Source organism: Chiloscyllium punctatum, chromosome 4 (assembly GCF_047496795.1).
Source record: "Chiloscyllium punctatum isolate Juve2018m chromosome 4, sChiPun1.3, whole genome shotgun sequence".
NCBI classification, from domain to species: domain Eukaryota; kingdom Metazoa; phylum Chordata; class Chondrichthyes; order Orectolobiformes; family Hemiscylliidae; genus Chiloscyllium; species Chiloscyllium punctatum.
In genome coordinates this window covers 66,250,865-66,268,121 of record NC_092742.1, presented here as the reverse complement: position 1 = coordinate 66,268,121, position 17,257 = coordinate 66,250,865, and the positions used below count along the sequence as shown (strand labels likewise).

Here is a 17,257-nt window from a genome sequence, read left to right as displayed (position 1 = left end):
TTTTAAAAGGATAATAAATAAACCTTTTGATACGTTTTGGAGGCATCGACAGTTTTTTGTAAGCAAAAGCTAACTTTCTTGATAGAGGTATTTTTCTCATATAAGCTTTAAGTTTTTTTCGGCGTTTTGTCTTTTTTGTTCTTTTGATGACTGCTTCTGTTACTGGAGCTGCAACTGAAGGTTGTGTCTGTTCTATAGATATGCTTCTTACTGGCATTGCATTCAGTTGAGAAACATCTGAAGTCAGAAAGCCTTCTACTGATTTCCTTTTTGCCTGTTCTTCCTGTTTGGTGGTCTCTACTGAAGCCTGAATTAGTTGTTCCCTCTGGAGTTCGATCTCCTTCATCATAGTTTTGAAAGGAGCAGATAGCGGCAGGATTTTCTCATCTTCAAAGAAATGGAGGTTTGGTAACGAGTTATGCTTGGTAATCACAGGTTTGTCAGTGGTGTTTTGTAAATTTATATATATAACTATCCTCCTCTTTTGTACCGAATGTTGTATTGTCCGTTCAGGTATCATACTCTGAATTTCAAAGAAATAAAGGATTTACTTATTTTACTTTAGTGCCATCTACTGTCTATCAAATATGAAAGCAAGTTGTCAATAGAAAGATTGAGAGATACAGTGTAGGCTTTTTTACAGATTTACTAAATATAAATAAAACGCTAGTTAGGCCATAGTTATAGATTCATCAAGTCATACAACATGGAAACAGACCCTTTGATCCAATTGGTCCACACCAACCACATTCCCAAACTAAACTAGTCCCACCTGTCTGCATTTGGCCCATATCCAAATAACTCTTTCCTATTCATGTACTTACCATAACATTTTTTAAACATTGTAACTGTACCTGCATCCATCACTTCCTCTGGCAGTTCATTCCACAGACAAACCACTCTCTGTGTATAAAGTTGCCTCTCATGTTATTCTTAAATTTTTCTCCTCTCACCTTAAAATATGTCCCCTAGTTTTGAATTCACCCACCTTAGTGAAAAGATCCTTGTTATTCAGCTCATCTATGCCCCTCATGATTTTAGAAAATCCTAGAATCTTCAACCTCCTAAACTCCAGTGAAAAAAGTTGCAGCATTGCTTTATAACTCAAACCTTCAATTCCCAGTAAATCCTCTCTGAACCTTTCCTATTGCAGGGTGACCAGAACTGGACACAGTACTCAAGAAGAGGCCTCACCAATTTCCTCAACCTGAACATGACATCCCAATTCCTATACTCAAAGATCTGAGAAATGAAGCAAGCATACTTACATGTCTTCATTACCACACTGTCTACATGTGATACAAATTTCAAAGAATTATGTACCTGAATCCCTCGGTCTGTTCATTCTACATCACCATCCAGGGCCCTACCATTAATTGTATAAATAGAACATAGAACATAGAACAGTACAGTACAGAACAGGCCCTTCAGCCCACGATGTTGTGCCGACCACTGATCCTCATGTATGCACCCTCAAATATCTGTGACCATATGTATGTCGAGGAGTCTCTTAAATGTCCCCAATGACCCTGCCTCCACAACTGCTGCTGGCAACGCATTCCATGCTCTCACAACTCTCTGTGTAAAGAACCTGCCTCTGACATCCCCTCTATACTTTCCTCCAACCAGCTTAAAACCATGACCCCTCATGTTAGTCATTTCTGCCCTGGGAAATAGTCTCTGGCTATCAACTCTATCTATGTCCCTCATTACCTTGTATACCTCAATTAGGTCCCCTCTTCTCCTCCTTTTCTCCAATGATAAAAGTCCGAGCTCAGTCAACCTTTCCTTATAAGATAAGCCCTCCAGTCCAGGCAGCATCCTGGTAAACCTCCTCTGAACCCGCTCCAAAGCATCCATATCTTTCTTATAATAGGGTGACCAGAACTGGATGCAGTATTCCAAGTGCGATCTAACCAAAGTTTTATAGAGCTGCAACAAGACCTCACGACTCTTAAACTTAATACCCCTGTTAATGAAAGCCAAAACACCATATGCTTTCTTAACAACCCTGCCCACTTGGGTGGCCATTTTAAGGGATCTATGTACCTGCACCCCAAGATCCCTCTGTTCCTCACACTACCAAGAATCCTATCCTTAATCCTGTACTCAGCTTTCAAATTCGACCTTCCAAAATGCATCACCTCGCATTTATCCAGGTTGAACTCCATAAATCATGCCCTTGTTTGTTTTACCAAAATGCAATAATTCACATTTATCCAAATTAAACTCCAGCTGCCCCTCCTCAGATTATCGACCTAGTTGATCAAGATTTCTTTGTAATCTTAGATAACCTTCTTCACTGTCCACTATACACCAATTTTGGTGTCATTTGCAAACTTATTAACTATGTCTCCTACATTCTCATCCAAATAATTTCTATAAATGATGAACAAATGTGGACCCAGTATCTATCCCCATGGAACACTCCTGGTCACAGGCCTCCAGTCCCAAAAACAACCCTCCACCACCGCACTATGTCTCCTACTATCAAGCCAATATTGCATCCAATTTGCAAGCTCTCCTGAATCCCATGTGACCTAACTTTACTAATCAATCTAATTGGGGAACCTTGTCAAAGGCTTTATTAAAGTCTACCGCTCTGCCTTCATCACTCTTTTTGTTTACCTCCCCAAAAAATTCAAACACGTTTGTGAAACATGATTTGCCTCACACAAAGCCATACTGACTATCCTTAATCAGTCCATGCAACTCCAAATGCATGTAAACTCTAACTTTCAGAATCATCTCCAACAACTTATCCACCGATGTCAGACTCACAGATCTATAGGTCGTAGGCTCCTCCTTACAGCTTTTCTTATAAAGGCACCAAAATTAACCTCCCTTAAGACCTTCAGCATCTTATCCATGGCAATAGATGATGCTAGGGTCCTATCTAAGCTGGGCGCCTTACAATTTCTTTCCTAACTTGCCACAGTATCTGAGGATACACTTGATCAGGTCCCAGAGATTTATCCACTTTTATGCTTACTACGACTCCAGCTCTTTCTCTTCTGTAATGTGAACTGTTTTTAAAACATCAATGTTTGATTCCAGCTTCCATTTCCTTTTCCACAGTAAACCTCATGCAAAATATTCATTTAATATTTCTCCTATCTTCTGAGGTTCAAATGCATGGATGATCTGTTGATGTTTAAGGGCCCTTATTCTCTCCCTAGTTGCTCTTTTACTCTTAATGTACTTAATTCTCTTTGGATTATCCTTACCCTTATCTCACAAGGCTATCTCATCTCACTTTTCTTTTGCGCTCCTAATTTCTGTCTTAAAAATGCCTCTACACCCTTTATACTCTTCAAGAGGTTAATTTGATCCCAGTTCTCTGCGTATGATATACAACTCTTTCTTATTCTTTACCAGGATCTCACTATCATTCTTTGTTTATTTGTTCATTTATTATTTCCTACTCTTCCCAGCCTTACCCTTCACTCTAACAGGAACATAATGTCTCTGAACTCTCATTATGACACTTTTGAAAGCCTCCCACCTGTCAGTTTGTTGAATCATGAACTAAAAATGTAATTATAGAAACACCAATTATTTTCCAACAACAAAATTGTTCTATGTTTACAGCCACATTAAACGTGTTTTAAAAAGTTAAAAAGAGCACATAATTTTGAAACATACATGCAGTGTTTATAATTAACTAACATGTATAACATATTCTATAATCCTTTTCGGGACCATTTCATTTAAAGAGAGATCCAGTTAATTTTAATTGATGGAAACAATACAATAAGTTTTCACATTTTTAAATAAAACCAAACTTTATTGTAGATGAAGACTTAAACAAACTAGCATTATTAACTTAATGATATGGTATATAATTACAGAGTTTAAGCAATCAGTTTTGCTTCATATGCATCCCAAGAATTTTCTTAAATTTTATGAAAACTCTATTTAAATCCATCAGCCCACCAAAACATAGGCTGCAGTTTTTTTGAATTTACTTTAATTTTCCTCAGTTCCAGCTATTCTGGGAGGTAAGACTCTTAGTTCAATACCTCTTCATTATGGATCCCTAATCCCTATATGAATGCCTTCTTACATACATACATACATTCCAGCTAATTCCAATGAACACTTGCTTTGCCAGAAAGCTAGTGCGGATTTCTGTTGATTTCTTTCAAGAACAGCAAGTTAAAGTAAATCTTCCTACTGCTTTTCCGTCATGAAATCGAAACTGAGATTAAGGCCACACTCACATTTCTTGGGATAATCAAGTCTAGTGATAAGCTTCATTGGATTTGGACGATAAAGTAATGATTCCTGTGAAAATGGACAGGGTCAATAAAGTGCGGCACTGGAGAAAACTCAACAGGTCAGGCAGCATCCGAGGAGCAAGAGAGTCAACTTTTCAGGCATAACCTTTAATCAAGACTGGGGATCAGGAAGGGGGCTGAGAAATAACTGGAGGGGGGGAGGGGGGGGAGGTGGGGCTGGGGAAATTTAGGAGGGATGGCAACAGGTAGGAGATGATTGTAATAGGTCAGTGGGAAGTGTGGAGAGGATAGGTAAAAAGAAAGATGGACAGGTAGGTCAGGTCAAGAGGTGCCAAGTCGGAGGGTTGGATGTGGGATGGGATGGGATGTGGGGAGATTTGGAAACAGGTGAATTCAATGTTAAAGCCATGTGGTTGTAGGCTCCTGATGTGGAAAATGAAGTGTTCTTCCTCCAGTTTGCAGGTGGCTTTGTTTAGGCGGTGGAGGATGCCCAGAATGGACGTGTCCTTAGGGGTGTGGGAGGGGGAGTTGAAATGGATGACCACCAGAAGGTAGTATAGATTGGTGCTTGTGGACCAGAGATGTTCCCTGAACCATTCCGTGAGTTTGCGCTCTGTCTCTCCGAAGTAGAGGAGACCACATTGAGAGCAATGGATGCTGTAAATGAGGTTCAAGGATATGCAAGTAAATCCTTGCCGGATTTGGAATTATCAATTGCGGCTTTGGATGAAGGTGAAGGGGGAGGTGTGGGCGCAGGTTTTACACCTCTTACAGCAGTATGGGAAGTTGCCAGGTGTGGAGAGGGGATTGGTGGGGAGTGTGGACCTAACAAGGGAGTCATGGAGGGAACGGTACCTATAGAACACAGATAGACATGAGGATGGAAATATAAGTGAGCAATCAAGATCGATGGGTGGGATCTCAAACCATAAGAGCAGACTGGGACCTTTGAGAGAGTGCAATTTCACAATTTGCTATGACTCCAGCCTCTACCTGGGGAAAGCAGCCATAAAGAGCATAGCAAATCGAAAAGCCATGGCCATTTGGGTGTAAACTGTAGACGTGAAGGGTTATAAAACAAGGCTGAATGAAAGTGGAGAGAGGCACACAGGAACAGCAACAAAAAGGGAAATGTGGAGAATATGGGCAATATCTTGCAGGTACCTTCAAATCACTGACAAGGACATGAAGTTGAAGCGTTGCCATCTTTGATCCAATGCCAGCATTGCAATAATTACACAAAATGACTGCCAGTGCATGCAGAGTGACCAGACTAAGTGACTGTTTTAGTCTCCAGATCTTCAATAGTGAAGTAATATTGTTTGAATGTAAGGTTCCTGCTCGCAGCAATTGCATTAACCATGCTTCATTCAGTGAATACCACTCATTTGGTATCAAATTTCCCTCCATTGCCAGGTCATTCATTTTTCAAGTATATGGCTTCAAGTAATCATTGTTCTCACTAATTATGCCCTTGTTATGTCAGCTGAGCAAGTGTCATCAGTCACTAATTTAAAAACCTCATTTGGGCTTCATCGCTTCCAAGCTGCCACATTCACACACTGAACTGTAAGTCTGCAAAGGTCCATGACATGCAAGGATGCTTTTTTTTCTTGGTGGAGGTAGCAGGATATCACATTAGAACACTACCAGAATCCCATTTCTCTAGTTTAGAGCAAACAGCTTGGTTGTGCAACATATACTTTGAAAGATTTTGACACCTCAGAACTCCTTATTAAGGTATGACATTGACTAACTTTGCATGGCACACCATGTCAGAGCATAACATGAAAAATGATTAATGTGAAAGCTCAGGAGTGCCATTAAAGAAATAATGTTTCCTTTCTGACATTCCCCATGAATTATCTGCTCATAGATCCAAGGCTGGAGTGTTTGTGTTGTTACTTTAAAAGTAAGGGAAATGTGAAGGAGGGGGTAATTTCAACAATGTCAGCAAACCCTCCAAGAATAGTAAGCTCAAGCAATGCTGTACAATGCCTAAAAGAGAAAGGCAACAAGTGAATATTTACCAAGAAGGCAGAAGAGAATGATGAGAGGCCTCAGTGACATTATCTTTCACTCTCTAAAATACAGTATAGTCACAGATCAAGGTTATCTGAGCCATCAGCATTGACCTGTGTCATCAGCTATGGAGGACTTACACTCAGAAGAACTGGGTGGCCATTCCAGCCCAATGGCTGCAAGGATACAACTGTCCTGAATTTTTAAGCCAACAGCTCAACCAACAACAAGGGACCAATGTAGCATCTCACAATCTTCAAACCATAAACATATCCAGGATGTCACTGCTACTGTTATTTTCCATCATTTGTTCCAGTTTACCACCTACTTCTGATGAAACTGCCTGCAGATCTTATGCCTACCTATGCAATTTCACAAAATCTTTAATGGCAGAAATCACAGATCATATTCTGCCCGAGCTAAGCTGGTCTCCATTGGCTCTCTGAGTGTCATATACATTTCTACCTCAACCAGCTGCAGAGATGTGTCAATGATGTGCTCACTAGATTGTGCTCCTGAATCTAATCCAGAAAGAGTACACACCAAAAGTGTCAGTTTCTGAGCTGGTGGAGTGTGCAAATGAAAGCCTTGCTAGTGCATCCTCTGAGGATTCAGTAGCTTCCTCCTAAAAGATGAAGCTAAAGGACTCTGGTGCTGGCCTTTTCAAGATAGAGGTGTCTGCCGAAGAGAAGAGAGAAAATTAGATGTGTAAGAGAGATCAACACTTAAGTAGGTTAAGGATGAGTTGGCACTGGTGATAATGGGAGAGCAGCACAATACCACACAATGAGGTTTATTGGTTTGGTTGCCCAGCGAGGTGTCCCCTTCTCCACGTGAGCAGCTGTCCTCTTCTTCGGCCAGCTGGAATATTTTCTCTTCATATGAAACAAAGAGCTCTATATCCACCCCGTCCACCTGCCCCATCACAGGTTTTGGCCCAATCATAGTACAATTCATTCTGCACTGATGCAAAGATGGGTTGATTAAGTACAATTGAAATGAATGGAGGAACAGTTAGTGGTGACCCCAGTGAGTGACAAAGTAGCCTTGCAGAGCACAGAAGATCGTTAACCTTTTTTTTCTCCACTTGAGTACATTACACTTTACTGTGAAGACGGCACTGACTTAGGCCATTGTCTCAATCCATATTGGTCAAATCTGGTAACATGGCCTCCTTTGCCAAGCTACAGGATAAAGCAGTTTCCTGTTCTCCATCACTCCGTCCACCATCAGCTCAGGGTGAAGTGGGAAGCTAACATACATTTCTACTTGCTCTCTGTGATAACAATACAGCACCCATGTGTGAAGGGGCTCATAATGTCTGAAATGGTGTGTATATTACACCATGTACGGGAAGGTCCCAGCAAACGTGAAAACTTCATTCTCTCCTATCATTGGATTCCATTGGAAGGGCACCATAGAAATCACATGCAAAGTTAATAAGGTCTAGAGCCATGGATTACGTGAGAAAAATCATTGCAAGCCAGGTGTCATGAATCTGACACAACAAAACTGAAATTCAGTCAAACAAAACTCAGTAAGTCCCACCCATGTGACACACAACACCTGTTTCTGGATTAAAATGCAAATTAACAATTCCAAAATGTTTCTTCATCAAGGGAATTTAGATTTAGAACGTTGTTATTTCACTGGAATAACTATGGATATCATGCCTCAAGTTCTTTAACTAAGTACAACCACCTGCCATTTCATAATCCTTTACTCTGACTTTACCCAGTAAACAAGTTATGTACTGAATTGTGATGATCTTAATTTTAAATGTTTGCCAGCCTTCAGATACGAACCAGGGCTTTTATTCCCCTGTACTTACAATTAACATTGAATCTCCAGAACTAAAAAGCAACATCTGTAAAATATCTGAACAAAGATTAGGCATTGTTAACACATACATTAGAAATGTGTTTTGGAACTTTAAATAATTCAAAATAGATGATTATTTACAAGTAAATTATCTTGAGATTTCTACTTCAAGCTTATAAATTACTCAAAGACATTGCAAATTAGAGAACGTACCTGGAAGTTACTGTTTGTGAATGACTCACTGGAAGAATAAAAAGAAAATACTCGTAGATCTGGTAATGAATTGTGCTTTTTGAAAAGTGTTCTTTGCTGAAATAAAACATATCACTTACAATTATTTACAATGGCCACAACACTTACATTTATGTAGTGTCACTAACCATATCCTCAGGCAATTTCTATTAGAAATCTTAAAAGTGTTTTACTCATTGAGCCAGAGAAGGGCTAAGGAAGGACTAAAGAACTTAGTTAATGTAGATATTTAGGAATATGGTAAAGGAGGACAGAGATGTTTCATTCCAGAGGTAGGTCTAGGGAGTTGAAATCCCACTAACAGAGTGTGATCAAAATTGTGGATGTAGAGAGGGTAGGATTGGAATGATGTATATATCAATGAGAAAGACTAAAGCAGATTACAGAAGTGGAGGACAGAGCCAAGGATTGACGTGTAAAAGGGAAAAGGGTTTTCAAATTAAGTAATTGCCAGTTGGGGAGCTAGTAGGGAAGTGATGAGTGAACAGGACTTGATATAAATTAACAGCAGATGTTTGAAAGTAAGATGAGAATACTGCCTTGACATCAAGTAAACATTCATAGTGTCAAGGATCCACAGTAAACCTGAAGACAATGGGAATCAGGAGCAAAGCACTCCACTGCCTAGAATCATAACTAACACAAAGGAAGAAGGTTGTGGCTCTTGGGTGTTGAGAGCCTGATGCTGGAAAAACGCAGCAAGTCAAGCAGCATCCAAGGAGCAGGAGAATCGACGTTTCGAGCATAAGCACTTCCTCGGATGCTGCCTGGCCTGCTGTGCTTTTCCAGCACCACACTTTCGACTCTGATCTCCAGCTTCTGCCATCCTCATTTTCTTCTTGTGACTCTTGGGACTCAATCACTGCAGGTGTAGACATCACTGTGGAAGTTTCATTTTTTTCTCATTTAGTCAACCTATTCAAAGGTGCTATTACACTTCTCTAGCATGGGTGGGATTTAAACAGTGGGATTTGCTGGTCCAGAGGTAGGGACACTACCACTGCATCACAACAGCTCTATCTGTAGGGATTTCACTTGGCAGGCCTAACCATCTTCTGATGATTGATCAATGACCAGAGCATAATGTCAAAAGTAGAGATATTCATTGATGATTCCACTGTGTTTCAGTGAAATTCCTCTTTTTTCTTTATTCTTTCATTTGATGTGATCGTTGCTCACCAGACAACTTTCCCATGAGTGACAGAATGAGGAAGGGAAAGGAATGGGTGAGAATGCGACACTGAATGCATGTGCTGAGAGTGAGGCAGGAACACACCCAGCCTACTCCTCCACCTCCGTAAAATTCTATTCACAAAGCAAATTGGAAGAGAAAAAAATGCACACTGAAAGGCAACCCATTTTTGGGCCCCACTTTCATATGAATTCCACTAAGACCAGCCCTGAGCATGCTACAAGAGGTAAATGCAAGGTTAGTATTTAATCCAAATAAAGTCAGCCTTGATCCCTACCTTTTCCCTGGCACTTGTGTGGTGGGCGTGCAGAGGGGCAAAGGGCTGGGCACAGGCTCACCTTCAGCATGAGGAATAGGAAAGATATTTAGACAATAGACAATAGATAATAGGTGCAGGAGTAGGTCATTCTGCCCTTCGAGTCTGCACCACCATTCAATATGATCATGGCTGATCATCCTTAATCAGTATCCTGTTCCTGCCTTATCTCCATAACCCTTGATTCCACTATCCTTGAGAGCTCTATCCAACTTTTTCTTAAATTAATCCAGAGACTGGGCCTCCACTGCCCTCTGGGGCAAAGCATTCCACACAGCCACCACTCTCTGGGTGAAGAAGTTTCTCCTCATCTCTGTCCTAAATGGTCTACCCCATAGCTTTTCAGCTATTCAGTGGGTTCAAGATCACATACACTTATCACAGACGAATAGCAACAATGAGAAAGACTCCATGAACTGAAAACATTGCCAGAAAAGAACAAAAATGTACCAATTATCACCCAGACCATAACTGCTCCAGGGCTTCTACAGATTCTCTAGTTAGTTGAGATGCAGAAATAGGGTAAAATAATAAACTTCACATGGCATTTCTGCACTAAAATGCCCAAGATTAAACAGGAAACCAAGAGAAACTTCTCCGAACCTAGTTACATCACACCAAGGAGAATTGACAACTGCAAACAGATGCGGAGCCACAAGATCAGATGCAAGTCTTACTACTTCCCGGCCAGAGGGAAAGCCCTGAAATCTCAAGCCAATGTGAAAAATGGTGGGAGACCAATTAAACAAGTCTCGATCCCCTTTCCTGACATCTGGCCCTGGCAAAATAACAATTCTCTTGATGTAAAGGTCAGGAATATCAACCTTGTTTCTTCCTGAAACAGAGATCTTGGATTTGTTTTGTCAAACATGAAAGGAAAAAAAATTGTTTGTGATTCATACCATTGCAGCTTTGTGTTCCAAACTTTCCTCCTCATCATCACTGTCATAATCTTCATCCAATTGATACGTTTCCTTGTCAAAGTCACAGAAAGCTGTGTGATCCTTTAATGTTGAGAAAAAGATTGTTCAACAGGATTATATGCTGAAATCTTAGCTTCATTTGTTAAATGTTAGTGATACATGAATCAATGTCTTCAACATGTCATTTGAACTGCAACTACAGTATGGAAGCAATGTTCATTAAGTTGATAGATAATGACTATTTGCAACAAAATAATCTAGTTGACTTAAGATGTTAAAATAATACCTTTTCAATGATAATTTATTATTTGTTTTTATAGTTTTTCAATTACAACATTCCTTTGTACCACAATTTTAAAAATATTCACACCTCCAACATTTTGCATTATTTTTGTTTATGGGATTTGGGTGCTGCTGACTGGGCCAGCATTTACTGCTGATCTCTAATTGCCCTTGAGAAAATGGTGGTGAGCTGCCTTCTTGAGCCACTGCAACCTATTTGTCATAGTTATATCTACAATGCTGTTTGGGATGGAGTTCCAGGCGTTTGATCCAGTGACAGTAATAGAACAATTATATATTTCCAAATCAGGATGGTGAGTGGCTTGGAGAGGATCAGGAAGGTGATGGTGTTCCATCTAGTCTCCTTGTCATTCTGGATGGTGGTGGTTATGCGTTTGGAAGGGACTGACAAAGGAGCCTTGACAAATTTCTGCAGTCCATCTTGTAGATGGTGCACACTGCTGCTCCTGAGAGTACATGATGGAGAAAGTGAATGGTTGCAAATATGGTGCCAACCAAGTGAGCTGATGGTTTTAGGCTTCTTAGTGTTGTTGGAGATGCACTCATCCAGGCAAGTAGGGAGTATCCTATGACAGTCCTAACTTGTGCCTTGTCGATGATAGATAGGCTTTGGGGAGTCAGGAAGTGGGTTACTTGCTGCAGGATTCCTTACCTTTGACCAACTCTTGTAGCCATAATATTTATATGGCATGTCCAGTTCAGTTTCTGGTCAATGGTAACCTCTATGATGTTGATAGTAGACATTTCAGTGATGGTAATGTAACTAAAAGTCAAGGACCAATTGTTGGATTCTGTCTTTGTAGAGATGGTTATTAGCTGGCACTTGTGAGGCATGAAATTTACTTACTACCTGTAAACCCAGGCTTGGATATCATCTAAGTCTTGATGCATTTGGACATTGACTGCTTCAGTAACTAGAGAACTAAATGATGCTGAATATTGTGTGATCATCAACAAACATCATCACTTCTGACTTTATGATGGGATGGTTGTTGATGGGGTGATAGTGAGGACTGCAGATGCTGTAGAGTCAGAGTGGATAAAGAGTGGAGCTGGGAAAAGCACTGCAGGATCAAGCAGCATCAGAAGAGAAGGGTAGTCAATGCTTCAGGAAACTTTCATGGGTTCTGATCTGAAACATTGACTCCCTTTCTCTGATGCTGCGTGATCCTGCAGTGTTATTTCCAGCTCCACTCTTTATCCACTTTGGTTGTTGATGAAGTAACTGGAGATGGTTGGGCAGAGGATATTCTATCCTAAGAAATTCCAGCAGCAATATCCCGCAGCTGTAATAACCGATCTCTAACAACTACAACCATTATGGCTCATTATGGCTTTGGCTAGTGGAAAATTATCTCCCTGATTCCCATTGACTCTAATTTTGTTAGAGCTCCTCAATGCCACATTCATTTGAATGTAGTCATACAGTCATAGAGTCATAGAGATATACAACATGGAAACAGACCCTTTGGTCGAACCTGTCCATATCGAACAGATATCCCAACCCAATCTAGTCCCACCTGCCAGCATCCAGCCCATATCCCTCCAAACCTTCCTATTCATATACCCATCCAAATGCCTTTTAAATGTTGCAATTGTATCAGCCTCCAACACTTCCTCTGGCAGCTCATTCCATACACGTACCACCCTCTGTGCAAAAACGTTGCCCCTTAGGTCTCTTTTATATCTTTCCCCTCTCACCCTAGACTTATGCCCTCTAGTTCTGAACTCCCCGACCCCAGGGAAAAGACTTTGTCTATTTATCCTATCCATGCTCCTCATAATTTTGTAAACCTCTTTCAGGTCACCCCTCAACCTCTGACGCTCCAAGGAAAACAGCCCCAGCCTGTTCAGCCTCTCCCAGTAGCTCAGATCCTCCAATCCTAGCAACATTCTTGTAAATCTTTTCTGAACCCTTTCAAGTTTCACAACATCTTTCCGATAGGAAGGAGACCAGAATTGCACACAATATTCCAACAGTGGCCTAACCAATGTCCTGTACAGCCGCAACATGACCTCCCAATTCCTGTCCTCAATACCCTGACCAATAAAGGAAAGCATACCAAACATCTTCTTCACTATCCTATCTACCTGCGACTCCATTTTCAAGGAGCTATGAACCTGCACTCCAAGGTCTCTTTGTTCAGCAACACTCCCTAGGACCTTACTATTAAGTGTATAAGTCCTGTTAAGATTTGCTTTCCCAAAGTGCAGCACCTCGCATTTATCTGAATTAAACTCCATCTGCCACTTCTCAGCCCATTGACCTGTCTGGTCAAGATCCTGTTGTAATCGGAGGTAACCCTCTTCACTGTCCATTACACCTCCAATTTTGGTGTCATCTGCAAACTTACTAACTGTACCTCTTATGCTCACATCCAAATCATTTATGTATATTACAAAAAGTAGAGGACCCAGCACCGATACTTGTGGCACTCCACTGGTCACAGGCCTCCAGTCTGAAAAACAACCCTCCACCACCATCCTCTGTCTTCTACCTTTGAGCCAGTTCTGTATCCAAATGGCTAGTTCTCCCTGTATTCCATGAGATCTAATCTTGCTAATCAGTCTCCCATGGGGTACCTTGTCGAACACCTTACTGAAGTCCATATAGATCACATCTACCGCTCTGCCCTCATCAATCCTCTTTGTTACTTCTTCAAAAAACTCAATCAAGTTTGTGAGATATGATTTCCCACGCACAAAGCCATGTTAACTATCTTTAATCAGTCCTTGTCTTTCCAAACACATGTACATCCTGTCCCTCTGGATTCCCTCCAACAACTTGCCCACCACCGATGTCAGGCTCACTGGTCTATAGTTCCTTGGCTTGTCTTTACCACCCTTCTTAACCAGTGGCACCACGTTAGCCAACCTCCAGTCGTCCGGCACCTCACCTGTGACTATTGATGATACAAATATCTCAGCAAGAGGCTCAGCAATCATTTCTCTAGCTTCCCACAGAATTCTAGAGTATACCTGATCAGGTCCTGTGGGTTTATCCACTTTTATGCATTTCAAGACTTCCAGCACTTCCTCCTCTGTATTATGGACATTTTGCAAGGTGTCACCATTTATATCCCTACATTCTATATCCTCCATATCCTTTTCTACAGTAAATCCTGATGCAAAATATTCATTTAGTATTTTCCCCATTTTCTGCAGCTCCACACAAAGGCCACAATGCTGATCTTTGAGGGGCCCTATTCTCTCCCCAGTTATGACAATGGATTTGTGGTCATCATTCAACTTTTAATTCTAGATTTTTATTGAATTCAAATTTCATCATCTGCCACAGTGCGATTCAAACCTGGGTCCTCAGAACATTAACTGGGTCTATGGATTAACAAGCTAGTGATAATACGACTAGGCCATCACCTACCCCATGTTGAGAAATTAGCGGGACTAAAGATTGCTATGTCCCAGGACCTGTTATTGTGCATGCAAGCATGTTGATAAAGGTACCTGTGAAGACAGTGATCATCAATCCTTTGATTCTAGAACAGTTTATGCAGACTGTAAGGTAGCAAATATCACCCCACCACGTGTAAAGTGAAGGTGGGAAAAAATCAGGAACTACAGACTTGCTTACCATAATAGGGAAAATGTTAAAATTCATTATAAATAATTGATAAATATAAGCTTGGATAATAATATTCTGATAGGGCATAGTCAGTATGGATTTCTGAATGAGAAATCATGTTTGATGAACATCTTGGATAGTGCTACTAACAGAATGGATAAAGCTGGTCTTAATATTTTTGGATTTTCAGAAAGTTTTCAAGAAGGTCCTCCACAGGATGCTACTTACACAATTAAAGCACCTGGGATGGGAAGTAATAAACCTATATGGATTAAGGATTAGCTAACAGGCAAGAAACATAGAGAAGGAAAAAATTGGGCAATCTTGCATTGGCAGGCTGGTTTGGGCCTCAGCTTCTCACAATGTATATTACTGATTTGGTGATTTGGAGGAGGCGGCAAATGTAATATTTCTCCAAGTTTATGCATGACATAAAGCTAAGTTTGAATTTGTGCTGTGAAAAAATACAAAGCACCTTCAAGAGAATTCAGACTTAATCTATGCATAAGAACATGGCAGATGGAATATGTGTGGAATTGTGCGAGGTTGTCACCTTTGGTAAGAAGAACTAATACACAGAGTATTTCTTAAATGGTTGTTGGTTAGAAAGTGTAAACCTGGGTAGATACTTCATCAATAAGTCACTGAAGGTTAACATGCAGGCACAGCAGACAATTAGAAAATATATCTTGGCAAATGACAACTGGGTGACCTTCAAAGAGGAACTAATTCATATACAAAATATACACATTACCAAGAGGAAGGGAAAGGTCAGGCATCCAAGCCAGACATCCCTGGATTATTAAAGACATAAAAATTAAAAGTGAAAAGGGAAGCATTTGATAAATTCCTATTTCAGGTGAGAACCGAGCTGAACAGGGAGAATAGAATAAATAAACAAAAAGGATAAGGGAAGTGTATGAGGAAGCATTCAGACTGAGCATAAAAGAGAATCCAAAAGTCTTTTAAAGTAAGCTACACAAAATAAAAAGATAGTCAAAGTTAAGGCAAGACAACACTCACATCACCTAGTCCAGGAGGGATGCATACCCAGCTGCTCATGGAATTACAGTGGACGTTGTAGAGGCATTGATCTGAAACAGCCTACAAGGTAAGCTCTATTGCTCTCTCCATAATCGCTGCCACACCTGCTGAGTAATTCAGCACTTTCTAGTTTCAGTACAAATACTACATCACATTCAAAAAAGGAGAAAGTGATGTATCCAGCAACTACATACAGCCTTAATAAGGTTCTGGGGGAGCTTTAGTAAATATTAAACAAGGACAAAATGAATTGTTAGCTATAAATATTAGAGCTAATCAATAAAAGGTGGTACAGAAATGGTAAAAGCAAAGTTTGTTTGACTAATTTGATTCAGTTCTTACAAGAAACAATGAGAGAGGTCGTGCAGATTGTCTACATACACATCAAGTGCATTGTTAAAACATGTTTAATAAAGTAGCTCATAAAAGATTAAAAGTGGAGTAGTTATATGGGAATGATCTTAGGTCATGGATTTATTGGATTGACAATTATATTTTGGCATGGATTGAGGATTGGTTAATGTACAGAAAATAGTAATAGGATTTATTCAATTGACAGCTCACAAAGAGCAGGGTGCTAGAAGTATCAGTAGATTGCCTTCAGCTAGTAACAATGTATATTTTTGACTTGGATGAAGGGACTGATGTTAACAGAAAATTTGATTGAAGTGTTCAAAAGGGTCAGTAATCAGAGGACACACAGTTTAGGATAATTAACAAAACAACCTAAAGCAACATAAGGAAACTCATTTTACCCAGGTTGGTGGAAGCAAATTCAATAATAACTTTGAAAATTTAATTCAATTTTGAAATGGAAATAAAATTGCAATGCTATGGGACTAGAAAAGGAGAGTTCTTGGGATAGTTCTTTCAAAGTTCTGTCACAAGCATGATGGGCTAAATGACATTGTGATGGTGTACTGGAGAGAAACAGGGCAGATAGAGAACCAAATTTGATCTCAAAAAATCAAAACAGCATTAATATATTGTCTAAATAGTATCAACTGTTCTTTTATAGATTATAATTTATCATAGAGCCTACAAATATACATATTTTTCTTTGAATAAGTTTTGAAAGCAAACTTCATTTTATTACCAGTTCCACTTTTAACTGGGGATACAGGGTTTCTTGCATGCATGAAATAGGAACAGCAAACTTAGGAAATGTCGGTGTCCAAAACAACTTTGTTGCATCTTTGTAAATCTCCATCTGTTCAAAGCAAATACAAAATGAATTACAATTCCATGAAAATAAAACTACTTAAAACAAATTAATCGTGCAACAATTGTCAATGATACAAACTGTACCAAAAAGGAAACCATTCTTTCTCTTACTGAGTTGAACATCAGAATCTGTGTATGAAAATTGATTGCATGGAACATGATGTGCAAAATCAATGCTGATTTCATCCACTCTGACCAATAGCTTTTCCTGCATCTCTCCACATAATTTCCTCATGTAGGCTGATGAGACTCATTTCATGCTGCCTTGGTCAGCTTCCCTTCAGCTCTCATTCAGCCCAACATTACATTGAAGGTCTTCAATGTTGACCAAGTAAA

General features: G+C 40.0%; 1 protein-coding gene across 1 annotated transcript in view; it reads right to left on the bottom strand.

Annotated features, from left to right (window-relative positions):
* ttc6 (tetratricopeptide repeat domain 6) overlaps positions 1–17,257 on the bottom strand; it is a 230,399-nt gene that overhangs the window by 140,277 nt on the left and 72,865 nt on the right. Inside the window, exons 7-10 of the mRNA XM_072567883.1 lie at positions 16,794–16,907; positions 10,747–10,848; positions 8,298–8,393; positions 24–523 (exon numbers count right to left, since the gene is read on the bottom strand). Of these exons, the coding sequence (XP_072423984.1) occupies positions 24–523; positions 8,298–8,393; positions 10,747–10,848; positions 16,794–16,907 (812 nt within the window). The remainder of the gene's footprint in view (positions 1–23; positions 524–8,297; positions 8,394–10,746; positions 10,849–16,793; positions 16,908–17,257) is intronic.